The sequence below is a fragment of the Ornithorhynchus anatinus genome, chromosome X2, assembly GCF_004115215.2.
Source record: "Ornithorhynchus anatinus isolate Pmale09 chromosome X2, mOrnAna1.pri.v4, whole genome shotgun sequence".
Taxonomy (NCBI): Eukaryota; Metazoa; Chordata; class Mammalia; order Monotremata; family Ornithorhynchidae; genus Ornithorhynchus; species Ornithorhynchus anatinus.
In genome coordinates, this window is record NC_041750.1 from 9708394 (window position 1) to 9725740 (window position 17347).

The 17347-nt window shown below is 52.0% G+C and overlaps 1 protein-coding gene, 1 long non-coding RNA gene and 1 other non-coding gene across 3 annotated transcripts; 1 reads left to right on the plus strand and 2 right to left on the minus strand.

Moving 5' to 3' along the window:
- Positions 1–7007: 7007 nt before the first annotated feature.
- SWSAP1 (SWIM-type zinc finger 7 associated protein 1) lies at positions 7008–12028 on the minus strand. Its single transcript, XM_029053353.2, has 2 exons — positions 11815–12028; positions 7008–8046 (listed from the first exon to the last, which is right to left on the minus strand). Exons 1-2 carry the CDS (start codon positions 12025–12027, stop codon positions 7558–7560), a joined length of 702 nt encoding a protein of 233 aa, XP_028909186.1. The 5' UTR covers position 12028; the 3' UTR covers positions 7008–7557.
- Positions 12029–15237: 3209 nt separating this feature from the next.
- LOC114807308 lies at positions 15238–16963 on the plus strand. The gene is made up of 3 exons (XR_003755354.1): positions 15238–15354; positions 15596–15696; positions 16649–16963. It is a non-coding gene; the product is annotated as an uncharacterized LOC114807308 (long non-coding RNA).
- A 59-nt stretch (positions 16964–17022) lies between these two features.
- MIR137B (microRNA mir-137b) lies at positions 17023–17122 on the minus strand. The gene has a single exon (NR_034669.1). It is a non-coding gene; the product is annotated as a microRNA mir-137b (primary transcript).
- Between the last annotated feature and the right edge of the window lie 225 nt (positions 17123–17347).

Here is a 17347-nt window from a genome sequence, read left to right on the forward strand (position 1 = left end):
TCCGCCACTTGTCTGTTGTGAGACCTTGGACAAGTCCCTTCACTTCTTTGTTCCTCAGTTTCCTCATCTGTAAAATGGGGATTAAGACAGTCAACCCCACATGGGACAGGGACTGTGCCCAACCGGATTAGCTTGCATCTACCCCAGGGCTTAGTACAGTGCCTGGCACATAGTAAGCACTTAACAAATACCATTTTTAAAAAAAAGGTGGGGCGGGGGCGGCCAGTGGCCCTGGGGTTGGAAGATGGACCTAAGGGAATCTAGGGATGGCTTCCCATCCTGGACAACAAGCTGTTGGGGATAAGAGAAGTAATATGCTCTTTTGACCAACTGCTGGCTAGCTGGCCCCTCCCTTTTCTGGAGCTGCCTCTCTTGGCCGTGTCTGGAGCCTTTTAAGAATATTGTCAGGTTCACTGCAGGGCTTCTGGGAGCAGTAGGGACAGGGATTTGCTATGGATTTTTTTTGGAAATTGTTTTGATAATGAAATCATTTTTTTCCACATAGGAGTCTCACTCCCGGGAGGTTAGAAGGTGAGGGGGGTGAGGAGAAATGGAGGGGGAAGAAAGCTGTATGTCTTTGAGGAAGTCCCTGGCCTCTTTGAGGAAACCTGAGGAAACATGCCCCAGGGGAAATGACCCTGGCATAGTCACTTCCACCCCAAGGGCTTGAGGAACCCTGGGCAGAGAGTATCACGGGGCGGAAAAGACAACAATGAAGCCAGCACTTCAGAATAACGGAGTCTGGTTTCCTGTGGTTTATGCCCACAGAAAAGAAATAGCCAGGCCTCATCCTCACTGTTCTTTCACACTCAGCTCCCACTTGGGGGGTGCCGAGGCTCTTTTTTCCCTTGAGATTGGGGAACGCGGAGGGTGGGCCCCAAAGGGGAGGGCGAGGGGATCAGTCCATTAAAAGGTAGAGAGGAGGGGCTGAGTCCAACCCTGCCCAGAACCAAGGAAGAGAGAGGCCGGGCCCCAATCTGCACTAGACAAGGCCGGAGCCACTAAGGGACTTTCCGACCACCCCACCCTTCTGCTCGGGGCAGAAGCTTCCGCCAGCCACCCCAAAGTCCGGCTGAGTCCAGGTTCAGGCTGTTGTTCCTGGAGGCAGAAGCCAGAACCTCTGGGGGTCCTGGCCCCATCCCCTCCTGGCCTGCAACCAGGCTCTTGCTAACTGCTAGACGGTGAGCTCCTTGTGAGCAGGGATCGTGTCTACCGACTCAGTTATACTGTCCTCTCCCAAACGCTTAGTATAGTGCTCTGCATCCAGTAAGTGCTCAATAAATACCACTGATTGATTGATTGATTGATTGATTGATTGATTGATAGTCTGGGGCTTTGTGACACCTTCCCTGTCCTTCCTGCCTCCTTCCTGTGGAAAATCTGCTCTGGAAGAGATTCCTAAGCAGACAGGAGTCTCTTCCTGCACCAAGTCATGGCTGGCCAGCTGGGAGTTAGCTCGACTCAATTACGACTTTGGGCTGCTTCGCTGGGCAGAGGCTCCACCAATAGAACGGCTCTTTCTTTGTGAGATGTATTTCCCCTCTTTCTCTCCCAGGATGTGTGGCTGGAGATGGTTGGGGAGGGGGGCTTTGGAGGAACAGGAGGAGGGGAAACAGACGCTGGAAACTTTCACGGTGGCGAGAACTCCTCTGGCACAAACAGGACTTTAGCTTCCTTGCTAGGGTGGTCTGATCCCCTAAGACCCCCCTTGGGGCCTCAAAACAGCCCTGGAAACATCTCTGCTTCTAAGACCAGGTGATGTCCACTAAGGGAGACTTTCAGAACTTGAAACCTGAGGAAATCTCTCCAAGTAAGCTCCTCCTCTAGATTGGGAGCTCGTTGTGGGCAGGGATTATGTCTACCAGCTGTTAAATTATCCTCTCCCAAGCGCTTAGCATGTTGCTCTGCACACAGTAAGTGTTCAGTAAATATCACTGATTGACTGATTGAAGTCCAACCTCTCACTTGCTGACTACCAGAAGCCCCCCAAAAGATCCAAGGCTGCCATAAATGCAGTGGGGCCATGGACTGTCGAATCCTACCTTGCACCTCCCTCTCCTCATCTGTTAAGAGGAGGTAGCCTCCGTCTGCTAGACTTGGGGTCAAGGAGTCAGCCTCCACTCCACATGAGCCCACTGGGTTCCAGGGAGGGCCCGGCACCTGAAATATCCCTGATAGCTCCTGTCCCCCAAAATACCCCTAATCACCTCTGTTCAGGTCTCCCACAACTAATGTGGAGCCACCGCTGAGGGCAAGATCTAATCCCAGCTCTACCACTTGACTTCTGTTTGACCTTGGGTAAGTCATTTCACTTTTCTGTGCCTCAGTTATCTGTAAAATGGGGATTAAAATTGTGAGCTCCATGTGGGACAGGGACTGTGTCCAATCTGATTAACGTACATCTAACCCAGCGCTTAGTACAGTGCCTGGAATATGGGAAACACTTAACGAATACCCTAAAACGAAAAGAACCAGATAGTCCTTATTTACAGGTTCAAATGGGGGCTTGCAGTTTGAGCTGCTGGGTGGTTTTTTTAGGTATTTAGATTTTGTTGTGTTTTTTTTAAAAAAAAGGACATCAAAAATGCCATTATTATTAAGTTCCACCCAAACCACCTTTCTTACTGTACCTTGCCCTCAACTCTCTTACTTCCCTCTTCTCACCCTCACTGTTCTCCAGGCCTGGAATGCCCTCCCCTCCCAGCCACTGTAGGGGAGGGGAGTAAGCGCTAAATAAATATCATTGATTGATTTGACTCTCGGGTTCAAAGCCCCCCTAAAATACCACCTTCTCTAACCAGCCCTTCCCGCAGAATTGCCACCTCTTGAGTTCAGACCAGCCCGACAGTCATTTATGTATTTGTCTTGCCCTTCCTCTGCCCTGGAGTATACATTTTTATATAATCAATTGTAGTCAGCTATGAACTCTAATTTCTCTACTTGTTAAAGAATATTGTGTCTGTTGCTCCCATTAGAGTGTAAGCACCTTGTGGGCAGTGGACCCGTCTTGTGCTTCTGTTGTACTTGCCCAAGTGCTTAGTACAGTGTATTGTACACAGCGGATGCTCAATAAATACTTTTCTTACTAGGTCGGGCCCGTGACTCCTTGAATCCGGGACTGTGTCTTCAGTAGGGACAAATCTGCTGCTTGGAGGCTAGGGACGGTTGACCTCCTGCATATCCATCTTCATGGTTAGGGTGGGATGATGAAACAGATCCTAACTTTGCCTCTAGGAGCCCATCATGTACCACTTGTCCATGAATTTAGCCCAACCTCACTTGAGAATGTGCTGATATTTTTGGCTTACTTCATGTGGGAACAAATTCCAGACGTTTACCACCGGCTTGGGGGTGGGGAGAGATGTTTCCTTTTGTTCTGAACTGGCATCCTTTAGTGTGTGGTGGGAATTGGTGGTGGAAGAATATTCCCCAGTTCCATACACTTCAAACATATCTCCTGGGATGGGTCTGACAGCAGAGTCGTAACCCATCATCTCTGTCTAGCCTCCTACGGAAGCGTCTCCATTCCCCAGCCTCTTGCCTGGAGCCGAGGCCTGCAGTCGATGAAAAGCCTGAGTGACTGGCGTCACCCGTCACGTGGGGATGGGTTCGAGGATCGGAGTGGTGAGAGGGAGAGACTGGAGTCAGAAAGGCTGAGCCATGTGAGATTCATTCTACGGGGCTAATTGAACTTCCCTTTAGGGAGGAATGCACTCATTTTTAGTTATTCTCACGTGACAAATTGAACTTGGGAGGAACACACCTGTACATTACTCGCACGTGGCGAAACATCTACCTCCCACCCACGAATGCTTCCCACTTGGGAGGAATCCATTTATGCATTACACGCACATGGTGAAGCGCCCTAGCTTCCAGCCCCACGAGTGCTCAGCGGGACACTGGCCTGTCCCGCGCTCACTTGGTGCAGGCAGAGCGAGCACCCCACGCTCTGGGAAGAGGTGACCCGCAGCCGGCTGCCTCCAGTCTCGATCCGCTGCCCAGAATGTCCGAGGCGGCAGGTATTTATCAACTGTCCTTCCGGGCCGTTCGGACTTCTGTATGTCCAATGTCCATCCCCCCGCCCTCCTCCATACCTTATTTGGTGGGGACAGGGGTGAGGGACGCCTGCTGTATTCCCGGCCCGGGATGTCTGTCTAGCGGTTTCGGTTGCGGGGGTGGTATCCCGCCCGTGCTTCCAAGTTCCGCTCTGCTGGCTCAGGCAGTCAGGAGATAGCGTTTGAACTTGAGATGGTGGATGCCCTGGTTCACCTTGGAACCGCTGCCCTGCTAGAGCAGCTGTGGGGGGGGGGGGGGGAGGGGGTGTTGGATCAGCAGATGGAAGGAAAGCAGCAGCTTGGTCTGAGATCAGCTGTGTGGCCTAGTGGAAAGAACACGGGCCTGGGACTCAAAGGACCTGGATTTATCCATTCATATTCATGTCTGTCTCCCCCTCTAGACTGTAAGCTCGTTGTGGGCAGGAAATGTGTCTGTTTATTGTTCTATTGTACTCTCCCAAGGGCTTAGTACAGTGCTTTGCACACAGTAAGCGCTCAATAAATACGATTGAATGATTCTCATTCTGGCTCTGCCAATGGCCTGCTGTGTGACCTTGGGCAAGTCACCTCACTTCTGTTTCCCCAACTGTAAAGTGGGGGTTCAATACCTGTTCTCCCTCTTACTTAGACTGTGCGTTCCAAGTGGGACAGAGATTGTATCCGACCTGATTAACTTGGATCTACCAGTGCCCAGAACAGGGCTTGACATACAGTAAGCGCTTAACGAATGCCCTAATAATAATAATGATGATGATAATAATAATAAAAGGAGACGAAACCAGCCCAGCTGCCTGTGCCGGTGGCTCAGGCCACCAGGAGAAATCGCAGGCCTTTCGGCCATTAGACGCTCCTGGCTTGAGGGGAGATTCATTCGTTTACATACCGTCAATCATTTTCAGAATGGACAGCTCACCTGATGACTTCTGTTGGAGCTCAGCCAATTCCAGGGTAGGCCTGGGACAAAGGGGAGGTCAGAAGGAAAAGGGAGGCTGAGAGGAAGGAGCTCTCTTCCCTTCCCTGATCTGAACAAGTTTGTTCTGGATGAGCGATCCAGCCAAATAAGCAGCTCCTCGGGGAGGGCCTTCCACCAGAAGAGCTAAGTAGATGTTGCTAGTTTGGGGGTAACCCAGGTTAATTCAAGGATCATTACCAGACTAGGGGAAGTGTGGTTAATCCAGGATTTTGGATTAAAGTCTCTGGGGCCTAATTACAGTTTCTGTTATTTTCTGAGAGACTAAAATTTGGACTTGGCTTCGGTATACATAGTAAATACTTTTATATCGCTTCTTTGGTATAAAAGAAGGGTACCTGAGTTTGCTGTAAATACTGCTCTGGGGGAGGAAGTGGAGGCAATTGGCTTTCAACCCTCAATCAATGGCATCTAGAGAAGCAGTGTGGCCTAGTGGAATGAGCACGGGCCTGGGAGTCAGAGGACCTGGCTTCTAATCTCCTGCTAACTGCTTGCTGAGTGACATGGGGCAAGTAACTTCACTTCCTGTACCTCAGTTTCTTCAACTGTAAAATGGAGATTAAATACCTGTTTTCCCTCCTACTTAGCCTGTGAGCACCAAGTAGGACAGGGATTGTGTCTAACCTCATTATTTTGTATCCACCTCAGCGCTCAGAACAGTGTTTGACACATAATACATGAGAAGCAACATGGTGTAGTGGATGAAGCATGGGCCTGGGAGTCAGAAGGGCATGGGTTCCAATCCCGACTCCACCACTTGTCTGCTGTGTGACCTTGGGCAAGCCACTTAACTTCTCTGTGCCTTCTGGAACTTCTCAGTCTTAATGGGGATTAAGACTGTGAGCCCATGTGGGCCAGGGACTGTGTCCAACCTGATTACCTTGTATCTACCTCGGTGCTTAGAAGGTTGCTTGGCAAAGAGCAAGTGCTTAACAAATACCATAACTATTATTACAAAAGTAGCAAGACCAAAGATCACATCCTGTCAGCTTCCCTCTCCTCTCAGGGTCCAATCGAGGATGACCCGAGATACCGACAGCCAGTTACCTGGCCATCATCAGGGAGCACGAGCTGGAGCTAGTCTGGGTGGGATAGCCGAGGTGAAGCATTCCCAAAGTCTCCCTCTTAGCCGGGACGGTCCCAATCAGGGATGGCTGGAATGGACCACGTCTGCAGTCCTGGATCTCCTGGGAGGTTCCGGGGGTTGGAAAGTGGCTGGTTCGACTTGAGAGATTTCTTCAGGTTTCAGATTCTGAGGATATCCTTTGGTGGAGCTCACCTGGCCTAGGTAGCAGTAAGCAGAGCTGCTGGGGCAGGTTGGCACAGGGCAGTCAGTACAGGGGGTGGGGGAAGGACTGGGATTGAAGCAGCCTTGCCGGGTCTCAGAAACCTAGCCGTGGTGGGGCAGGAGTGCCTCTACCCTGCACGGTTCCCTGCGGGCAACCATAAAGCACCTGCCTAGTGAAATCCCAGTTTTAGTCTGGGGCAGATCTAAGGCCCTTTCCTGCTCCCACACAGGACTAGGCCCTAGAATCCACCCCAACTTCCCCTTGCGGAATCCCCCTGCAATTTCACAGCCACACGTGAAGCCACACATGAAGCCACACTCGAGAAGCCCTATGGCTAAATGGAACGAGCACAGGAATGAAGGTCCAGAGTCCTGGGTTCTAGTCCCTGCTGGGTGACCTTGGGCAAGTCATTTCACTTCTCTGGGCCTCAGTTTCCTCTCTGCACAATGAGGATTAAATGCCTGTCTCCCTCCCTCTTAGACTATGGGAACAGGGACCGTGTTTGATGTGACTGTCTTGTATCAAGCCCAGTGGTTAGGACAGAGCTTGGCACACAAGCCCTTAAACACCAGTGCTTAGTACAGCGCCTGACACATAGTAAATACTCAACAAATATCATAATTATTATTATTATTATACAACTCCACCTCCATCCCCAGTCCTGATTTACTAACCAGACTCTGAAACGGAATGTCAAGTTTCCAGTTGGCTTAGTGGCCTGTTTCCATTTCATTTTTATTTTCAAACCAGGTAAGTACCTAGGTAACAAGGTCCAGTTGTAGTACAAGCACCTTTACCAACCTCCAACCCAGGTTCCTCTATAAAATACACTTTCCTGCAACTCCCCAGGGCCATAGGCTGGCAGGTTTGCAACACTTCTGTTGAATTGCTACTCCTCGCAACAGTCTAAAGAAGTGGGAGGTAGGCTCTCCTGCTATTGCCTTGACAGGCCAACTAAGTACAGAGGGACACCTCCCCCCACCCCACCCCCCCGACCAAGCTGCCACTCACCAAGCTCTCCATTATTTGTCCCAATTTTTAAAAAATAAATAAATAAAAATAAGAGCAGGTGAAAAGTCTGGAAACTGAAACACCCCCACCCAGGCCTGACCCCCACCTCTCTGCTTTTCATGGGTGGAAGAGTATCTTGAAAAATGTTGCTCTCTTCTCCGTGCCCAGCTGAAACAGGCACCGGGCCGGCCTCGCTTGTCTCCGCCAGCCCTGGGAAGTCCCGGGGCCGTGGTCAGGAGAATAAGGAAATCCTCATTTCGCCATCGGGCCCGAATCCTAGTCGCCACTCCAGCTTTTGGTCCTGGGAGCCCAGCCGGTGCCAGCCAGAAAACCGGGTCCGGAAGGAGAACTGCTCAGACTCCTGGGTCCCAACTTCTTCGGGTTCCAGCCAGCACCTCATGGGGAAATAGCGCTCGAGTAGAGCCGTCTGGAGGGAGGCCTCCTCCTCCAGCGCCGACGGCCGTACAGAGACGATGAGGCTGAAGCCCGAGGTGACCGCACCCTCCGAGTGGCCGGGCCCCAGCTTCTCCGAGAAGTAGGTGGCCGTGTCGACGAGCAGGGCTGTGAGATGGGTGGCCAGCGGTTGTTCGTTGCACTCAGTCAAGTATTCGTCCAGCCCATCCAAGAGGAGGAGGGAGGGGATGTGGCTGGGGGTTTCATGCATGGAGCTGACGAGCTGCAGCAGCTCCTGGGAGGAGTGGGGATACAGGAAGCGGATTTTCTGGAGGAAGGAGAGAAGTTGGGGGTAGGGGAGGGCGGGTGTCAGCAAGAAAGACAGTCTCAGTCTCCAAAGAGACAATTCAGGAAGCTCAAAGAGACAGCAGGATTCACAACTCTCTTGGGGCTGAAACTGGAATACTGGCTTCTGCTCAACCTAGTCCTGCAGGCCCTACCTGGTTTTGTTTTGTTTTTAAAATCATATTAAGCGCTTACAATGTGACAGGCACTATACTAAGCACTGGATACAAACTAATCAGGTTGGGGACCGTCCCTGTTCCACATGGGGCTCACAGTCTTCACCCCCATTTTACAGATGAGGCACAGAGAAGTGAATTGACTTGCTTAAGGTCACGCAACAGACAGACAAGCGGCAGAGCCGGGATTAGAACCCAGACCCTCTGACTCCCAAGCCCGTGCTCTAGGCCATGATGTTTTTCTTCTAGAGAAGCTGCGTGGCTCAGTGGAAAGAGCACGGGCTTTGGAGTCAGAGGTCATGGGTTCGAATCCCAGCTCCACCACTTGTCAGCTCTGTGACAGTGGGCAAGTCACTTAACTTCTCTGTGCCTCAGTTACCTCATCTGGAAAATAGGGATTAAGACTGTGAGCCCCACGTGGGACAACCTGATTCCCCTGTGTCTACCCCAGCACTTAGAATAGTGCTCAGCACATAGTAAGCGCTTAACAAATACCAACATTATTATTATTATTATTCTAGTTCTACTTCTCTACTTCTCTGGTTGCCCTCTCCTTCCTGCCGGTGGCCATGGCCTTGGAGAACAATTATCCATCTCCTGCCTTGTCACTGCACTCAATCAAGAGTATTTATTCTTGAGAGCAGGGATCAGGTCAACCAACTCTGTTACATTGTACTTTCCCAAGTGCTTAGTACAGAGTTCTGCTCGCTGTAAGTGCTCAATAAATACCACTGATTGATTGACTCAGCGCCTAAGTGCAGGGCACTGTAGTAAGTGCTTGGGAGAGTACCACAGAGTAGGTAGACACATTTCCCCCCCAACCTCCAGAAGCTTATAGGCTAGTAGTGGAGATGGACAGTGAAATAAATTACAGATAGGGAAGGAGGAAGAAAACATTAATATATACATGAGTAAAGGGTTCAAGTCAATATGCACAGAAGTGAACTGGGGAAAGCTTCCTGGAATGGGTGCGATATCAGCAGGGCTTGGAAGAGGAAGAGAGCTGAGGTCTGGCAGACTAGAAGAGGGAAGGAGTTCCAGACAGGAGGAAGGTTGTGTGTGAGGAGCTGGAGGTGGGAGAGGTGAAATCAAGGCACAATGAATAGGTTGGGTTGAAAGGAGTGAAATGAGAGAGCTGGGGAGTAGTGAGAAGAGAGAGTGGGTAAGTAGGAGGGAGAGAGCCTCAGTTTCCTCATCTGTAAAAGGGAGATTCAATATCTGTTCTCCCTCCTACTTCGATTGTGAGCCCCATGGGGGACAGGGACTGTCAGACCTGATTAACCTGCATCAACTTCAGTGCTTAATTCAGTGCTTGACTCATAGTAAGTGCTTAACAAATACTACCATTACTATTATTATTAGGAGGACACCGGTGACTTGGAGAGAATGGTCTCGCTGGAGTAAAGGGGAAAGAAATCAGACCGTAGAGAGTTAAAATGGGAGTTGGAAGAGTTGGCTCCCCCATGAGAGTGTAAGCACGTTGTGGACAGGGAATGTGGCATTATTTTGTACTTCCCAAGCACCTAGTACAGTATATCAAGCCAAGCAGGCGCTCAATAAAAGCTACGGCTAAGCGAGGAAGTAGAGCCGATGGATGTAGGCGTAGAACACATTCAAGGAGTTTGGCCGGGAACGGCAGTAGGGATGGTTAGAGGGGACACTGTGATCCAGAGAAAGTTCTTTTAGGATAAGCGAGACGTGAGCGTGTTTGAAGTCAATGGGGAAGTTGCCATCAGAGAGCGAGCAGTTGAAGACGGCAGTCAAGGAGGGAAGAAGAGGGGGCATAAGTGTCTTCAGGGGGTGACAAGGAATAGGATCAGAAGGAGACCAAGAAACGGCTGGGAAGGATGACAGAGTGGATGGAAGGGTGGGAGCGCCTTGGAGAAGAGGGGGAGAACTTTGGGAAGTTCATTCATTCAATCGTATTTATGGAGCGCTTACACTGTACTAAGCGCTTGGAAAGTACAATTCAGCAGCAAATAGAGACAATCCCTGCCCACAACGGGCTCACAGTCTAGAAGCGGGGAGAGAGACGACAAAACAAGTAAACAGGCATCAATAGCTGAGGATATCGATTTTGTCAGTAAAGTAGCTGTCAAGGTCATCATTTGTATCGTATTTTCCCAAGTACAGTGCTCTGCACATAGTAAGTCCTCAGTAAATACCACTGACTGATTGGAAAAGAGAAGGGAAGGGAGCTTCAGGTGGTAGTTAATGTGGTCTTCGGTAGCTGGCAAAAACCATGCTGTCTCCCCTAAATAGTGATAATTATGGTACGTAAGCGCTTACTGTGTGCCAAGCAGTGTTCTAAGCGCTGGGGTAGATAGAGACAAGCTAATCAGGTTGGACACAGTCCCTGTCCCACATGGGGCTCGCACTCTTAATCCCCACTTTCCAGATGAGGCCCAGAGAAGTTAAGTGATTTGCCTAAGGTCACAGAGCAGACATGTGGTGGGGCTGCCATTAGAACCCAGGTCCTTCTGACTTCCCAGTCTGTGCTCTATCCACTAAGCCATTTGTGACTTGCTGCCTGGGGCATATCCACTAACACCACTACAGACACACTGATGCATCTGAGATCTGCTTCTCCGAAAGGGGATGGGGGGGGGGGAGGAAGCTGAGAAGAAACAAGAACAGTCAAAACGTCAACTTCACTGACAGCCATGGACACCAGTTGGTTTCTGGGGAATCAGGGGTCCTCTGAACTCAAAACTGGGGGAGGCGGGAGGCAGGGAACAGGAGTAGGAAATAGGTGGACTTTGATCCCATCACTAGCACATAACGAAGGAGGGAGTGGGCAAAATCCTTAAAGACGGCCTCGAGGGCTGGGTCACAGGATTTGTGTTTGTGTGTGGGTGGGGGGGGGTCTCCCCTCCCTCCCCTCGACGACCCTGGCTGGGCGGAATGGCTCCCCACACCTTTCTCGACCGGTCCCTGGCCACTAGGCTTCCAAATGGAAAAGGGGGCAGAGCTCGTTCGAATGGGGGTGGGTGGGGAAGTGGAATGAGTTAGCTCGCTGTGGGCAGTGAACATGCCTAGCAGCTCCCAGGCGCTTACTACAGTGTTCCACGCACGGTAAACTCTCAATAAAATCCGATTGAGGGAATGGGGTAGGGGATAGAACACGGGCTCGAGAGTCAGAAGGTCATGGGTTCTAATCCCGGGCCTGCCCCTTGTCTGCTGTGTGGCTTTGGGCAAGTCACTTCACTCCTCTGGGCCTCAGTTACCTCATCTGTCAAATGGGGATTAAGACTGTGAGCCCCATGGGGGACGGGGACTGTGTTCGACCTGATTGGCTCGTACCCACCCTCAGTCCAGTGCCCGGCACACAGTAAGTCTTTAACAAACACCATCATCACTGTTGTCGTTATTATTATTAAAATGAGCGCCCTGCTCTCAAGGCCTTTTTTCCCCGCCTGGCAACTCCCGCCCCGCCCCTTCCTATCCCCAGGCTCTCCGCCCTCTAGCCGTAAACCGGTTGTGGGCCGGTGACCTGCCTCCGAACTCCGTCCTCTTCCAAGCGCTCAGCTCAGTGCTCCGCACGCAGCAGGCGCTCGATGATCGAGTGGTTTTACCTGCAGCCGGAGCGGGTCCCGGACGGCCCACCCTGGTACCCTCGGCAGGCTCTGCAGGGGGCTACGGGCCACAAAGACCACGGGCCCCCGCCCCTCCCCGGCCGCCTCCAGGGCCGCCGCAAAGAGCAGCGCCGTCTTCCCGGAGCCCGGCTCCCCGACTACGAGGAGGCTCGGGCCGGCGCCGCGCAACACCCCCACCGAGGCCTCCCCCATGGCCGCCGGGCCCCGCTTCCGGGCCCGGCCTTGCCCCGCCCCGCTGCCGCTCTTTGGCGGGAAGGCGGGGAGGGCCTGGACAAACTCCCCGTCGAGGGGCGGGCCTTCACTCTGCGCTCTCTTCACACTGCGCTCCCCTTCCCTGTGCGCTCTCCTTCCCTCTGCGCTCTCTTCACACTGCGCTCCCCTTCCCTCTGCGCTCCCTTCCCTTTGCGCTCTCCTTCCCTCTGCGCTCCCTTCCCTCTGCGCTCCCCTTCCCTCTGCGCTCCTCGCCGCTCGGGCCCGGCCAGGCAGAGTGGGCGGAGAGTCCGGCCCCGCGCAGCCTGGCTGTCGCCGCTCCGGCTTCTACCTTCTTTATTTTCTTTAATTATCATTTTTTTGGTGGCGTTGGTTATGCTCCTCAAGAGCCCTTCCCCAATTAAACCCTCTTTCCCCCCGCCCCCTCTCCTTCTGCGTCGTCTGTGCACCTTTGGACATTGGATATTCTCCCCAACCCCACAGCATTTTGGTGCACATCTTTAATTTATATATGAGAAGCAGTGTGGCTCAGTGGAAAGAGCACGGGCTTTGGAGTCATGAGTTCGAATCCCGGCTCCGCCACTTGTCAGCTGTGTGACTGTGGGCAAGTCACTTAACTTCTCTGTGCCTCAGTTACCTCATCTGTAAAATGGGGATTAAGACTGTGAGCCCCACGTGGGACAACCTGATTACCTTGTGTCTACCCCAGCGCTTAGAACAGTGCTCGGCACATAGTAAGCGCTTAATAAATATCAACATTATTATAAATTACTTATTTATTCAGATTGATGGCTGTCTCCCCCCCCCCCCAGATTATAAACTTGTTATGGGTAGGGAGCGTGGCAGCTAATTCTGTTCTAGTGCCCTGGCTTAGTAAACTCTCAGTAAATACCATTGAGTGATTGATTGATTGATTGTGCTCTTACTAAGGCACTGTACTAAGCGCTGGGGGAGAAACAAACCATTCAGGTTGGGCACAGTCCATATCCCACGTAGGGTCACAGATGTAATCCCCATTTTACGGATGAGGGAACTGAAGCACAGAAAAGTGAAGTGACTTGCCCAAGGTCCAACCACACACAAGTGGCAGAGCTGGGATTAGAACCAGGTCCTTCTGGCCCCCAGGCCTGTGCTCACTAGGCCACGCTGCTGCTCCTACCTCAGTGCGTATTGCCCTCCTGCCATACGTTGAACGCACAGCTTCTGCCGGATAGCCACTCGTACAGCCTAAAGACGCTTACACACACAGTTAGATACACAGGCCTAGAGATGATGTATCCAAAGGGAAACACCAACACAACCCATTATGGCACAGACAGAGAGGGAGACACACACGTGGACCCAGAAGCATGGACAGACATGCAGACCCACATCTGGAGAATGTAGTGGCATCAAACCTGATGAGGAAAAACCAAGACCCTACGTTTTACAGAGGAATGGACTCGAAGCATAGGTTCGGGTCCGTGGGACGTAGCCTCGGACACACACAACCCCGTGGGTCACAGGTGAGAAGGGGAAGAGACCGCGTGACTGAGATATTAGGTGAAGAAGTGGATTGATCTGTTTAGGGGAGAATTTGACTTTTGGGGAGGGTGGGGTGGGAGTGAGAGGTCATTCTCGCTCCCAGTTGCTGTCATATTCCCTCTGCTGCCACTCCCGGGACACTTCGGTTTAGTCCATCTGGGACTGAGAAGGCCCAAAGCAAGTTGGAAACGTTTGGGCATCTTCATGCCCCATAGGATCCCTCCCAACCTGTCCAGTTCTCTGACGGAGGTTCTGCCTCAACCTCTCCTGGACTGAGCCTCATGAGGACCCAGGATCTGTTCAAACTGTGTACCTGTCTATATAATGTGTGTGTAAGTGGATAAGTGTGAATCTGTGATTATAGGTATATGTTTCTGTATGGGCTTGTTCATGTACGTGGGTTTGTGTGTGGGAAATTGAATAACTGAATGCTTTATGTAAAAGCCTACAAATCAGAACTTAGTTCAGTCCCTTGTTCTAAAGGATAACTGCCATCTCCTCACAGACAGCACTTGTCAGTCAGTGGTATTTATTGAGCTCTTACTGTGAGCAGAGCACTATACTAAGCGCTTGGGAGAGTACAAAACAGCAGAGTGGGTAGACACGATCCCTGCCCACTTATGAACTTATTTACACGCTCTTTAGCACTTATGTATATATGTCTGCCTTATTTATTTATTTTTGACCTCTCTAGTTGTAAATATGTTTATGTTTGTGTCCCCCCCCCACCATTAGAGTGAAAGCTCCTTGTGGGCAGGGAATGTGTCACTTAGTTATCCTGTACTTCCCAAGCATCTAATATAGTGCACTGCACCAAGTAGACACTCAATAATTATTAAAACTGTTCCTGCTCCTGCTGCTGCTACTACTGCTATTACTGCTACTAGAGTCCCCTCCTCTCTCTGTGCCTTGGATTCCCCTTTTTGCCCTTAGTATAAGAGGGGCTGCTTTGGTCTCTTTATCCCTTGGAGATATTTCTCAGGGCAGAATGGAGAGAGGGAGAGAGAGAGAGAGAGTTGTGGGGTGAGGGGCAGAAGAGAGGACTTCCCCTAGGCCTGCTGCTCTCTGACCCCCAGGGTTAAGGCTGAACTGGGATCGTCGGTGGTAACTGTTCATTTTAAATGTAGAGACAAAAGAGGGCAGGGTTTTTAATGGAGGTGGGAAGCAAGTGAGTTGGGGGCTTTGGTGGGGCGGGCAGGTTTTGAAAAGCTAATGACTCCGAAAGACCCAGTGGGGGGGGGGGGGGGTGTCTTTTCATCTTGTTCAGGAACTCTCAGGTTTTTTTGGAGACCTAGGGTGAGCAAGGCCATGGATCCTGCCCAAACAGCTGTGCGGGCCAAAACAATGGCTTCACTCTTCAGCTGGATGCCAGCTCGGGTAGCAAGTTTAGCAAGATTATCAGGTCATTATCAGAAAGGGTAGGAGAGAGATGATCCATCTTCAACAAGCAAAAGAGACCAAAGCACAGACACAAAGATTGAGAGAGAGAAAAAACCAAAGATGGAGACATCAATTGGAACTGGAAAATAGAACCACCAGGGTGACGTCTGTTTCTGTTGGAGCTGCCCGTCACTTCACACATTCCATGGCAACTGTGTTGCCTGGCAACTGGGAATTTTGGTTACCAGATTTCTAGGCTAGGAGAGCTGTTGGGTTTGGATAGAGCTGGGGCTTTCTGTTTTTATTTTTCCTGTGGTCCCAGAACATCCTCCTCCACACTCACACTCGGCCCCCCCGCCTCCCAAGTACACGTGCACAGACCTACCTGCACAGCCAGAGATGCAGGTATGCCCACCCTAACTCACAGCCCCAGCCCCCAACCAAGATGCGCACACCTTCACACCATCACACAATCATACCCAAGGCCACACACTGAAACACCCCCAAACACAAGACTACATACTCAAACACATACCCGTAGACACAACCACAGTACACATAGGCACTAACTTCTCACAGTGTTTTGGGGGCACCATGGGGGGAGATGTTGTGAGGGGAGAAGCTCCAAACCCAGACGATGTTCCAGGGTACAGCTGTGGGGGTGAAAAACGTGGACCAGAGTTGGGGTTAAACTAGAGAAACTCTGAGAAGACTATTTGGACAGCAGGGGAGAGCAAGGAGGTGAAGGTAATCGTTTTGAGGCACTGTTTTGCGTGTAGGTGATGGGAAGGGGAGGGGAGGAGAGGGAGGGCAGGTATTTGTTATGGTATTTGTTTTATGGTATTTGTTAAGTACTTACCATGTGCCAGGCTCTGTACTAAGTGCTTGGGTAGATACAAGTCAACCATGTTGGGCACGGTCCGTGCCCCACGTGGGGCTCGCAGTCTTAATCCCCATTTTACAGATGAGGTGACTGAGGCACAGAGAAGTGAAGTGACTTGCCCCAGGTCACGCAGCAGAGAAGTGGCAGAGCAGGGATTAGGACCTTCTGACTCCCAGGCCCCTGCTCTATCTACTAGACCACACCGCTTTTCTTTACCAGGGGAAGGGGAGCCTGTGGGATAGGACTCGGGTGTGGCAGGCAGACTGAAGAAGGAATGAGTCTTTCCAGCCTCATTTGGAAACTCTTCCTTCTTCACAGCCTGCTTGGGAGTTCTCAGGCCTTGTCGGAGGCGTGGGATGAGGGGAGGCTGGAAGTCCAGGCCCACAACTCTGGAGGGTAAAAACACTGGCTTTGCCTGCACAGCTGGGAACCCGGTAGGACAACTGCTCCCCTTGCCCCCATGGTTTCGGCACCACTGCCTCCGTCCTCATCTCTTCCCAGGCTCTCCACTTCTTCCCAGTGGTTCAGGTCCAGCCCCTTCAACTCGCAGGCCCCAGTCCCTCAGATGTCCCTACCATCCCTTCCGAGACCTGCACCCGGCAAGCCTCCTATCCCAACTCCCCAAGCTGGGCCGTGTAACCCAGGCTCCCTGCCTCCCTTCCTTTGATCACGTTTCAACATGGACTCGAGGAGCCAGGAAAGCTCAGGCACATTCCAAGGCAGGGAAGGAGCGGGGAGCTGGTGAGGGACGGGGTGGGAAATGGCAGGTGGCAGGATTCTGGGCTCATGTTCCCTCTTTCTGTCCCGCTTCTGCAGGTTATTTGGGAATTCCAAAGCCCAACGCTTCTACTGTCCCAGCCTCTCCCTGATCTCTCTGGTTCGGGATTCGGGATTCAAGGAGAGAAGATCGAGCTCCAGGCCCCTGAGTGGGGAAACATCCCCCCCCCACCAACCGTCCCCTCCAACCCCCCGTCCCCATCCTATGGCCTCCGTAATTTTTCTCCCTCCCGTTCCCAGGCACTGGATAAGGGAAGGAAGAGAACCAAGTCTGGAGGTGGGAACAGTAGAACGGGGTGGGGAGGCAGAGTCGGAAGGAGAGAAGGAAGGGAGAGGATCTCTGGAGCGGTCGGGTGGCGGGGGGGAGGGGGCAGGACTCTGGGGCCCCGGGAGTGCCAGAAAAACCCAGGGGACCAGACGTCGGTGCCTCTCCCTCGACTACGCGTATTCTCAAGCAATAACAGCGCCATCCGTATTATGTACCCAAGAATACCCGTCATCGAAAGGGGCTGGGGGCTGCAGGGAGTGGATAGGGTGTCTTCGGGTCCCCCCCCCGGCCCGGGAGGGTTTGGCGGCTCCAGAACTCTGCCCAGCCTGTAGAAACAAAGCAAAGCGATTGGGGGACCCTAACTCAGCTCTCCCCGGCCCGCGCCGGGCTCGAGAGACCCCCCCCCAATTCTCTCTCTTCGGGTCCTCCGGGGGGGGGGGGGGGGCTCAGCCTAACCGGCCACCGGGGTT

Coding starts and splice junctions, on each gene's coding strand:
- SWSAP1 (XM_029053353.2), bottom strand. CDS start 12,027: ATGGGGGAGGCCTCGGTGGGGGTGTTGCGCGGCGCCGGCCCGAGCCTC. Junction 8,047..11,814: donor GGGACCCGCTCCGGCTGCAG/GTAAAACCACTC, acceptor TCCTTCCTCCAG/AAAATCCGCTTCCTGTATCC.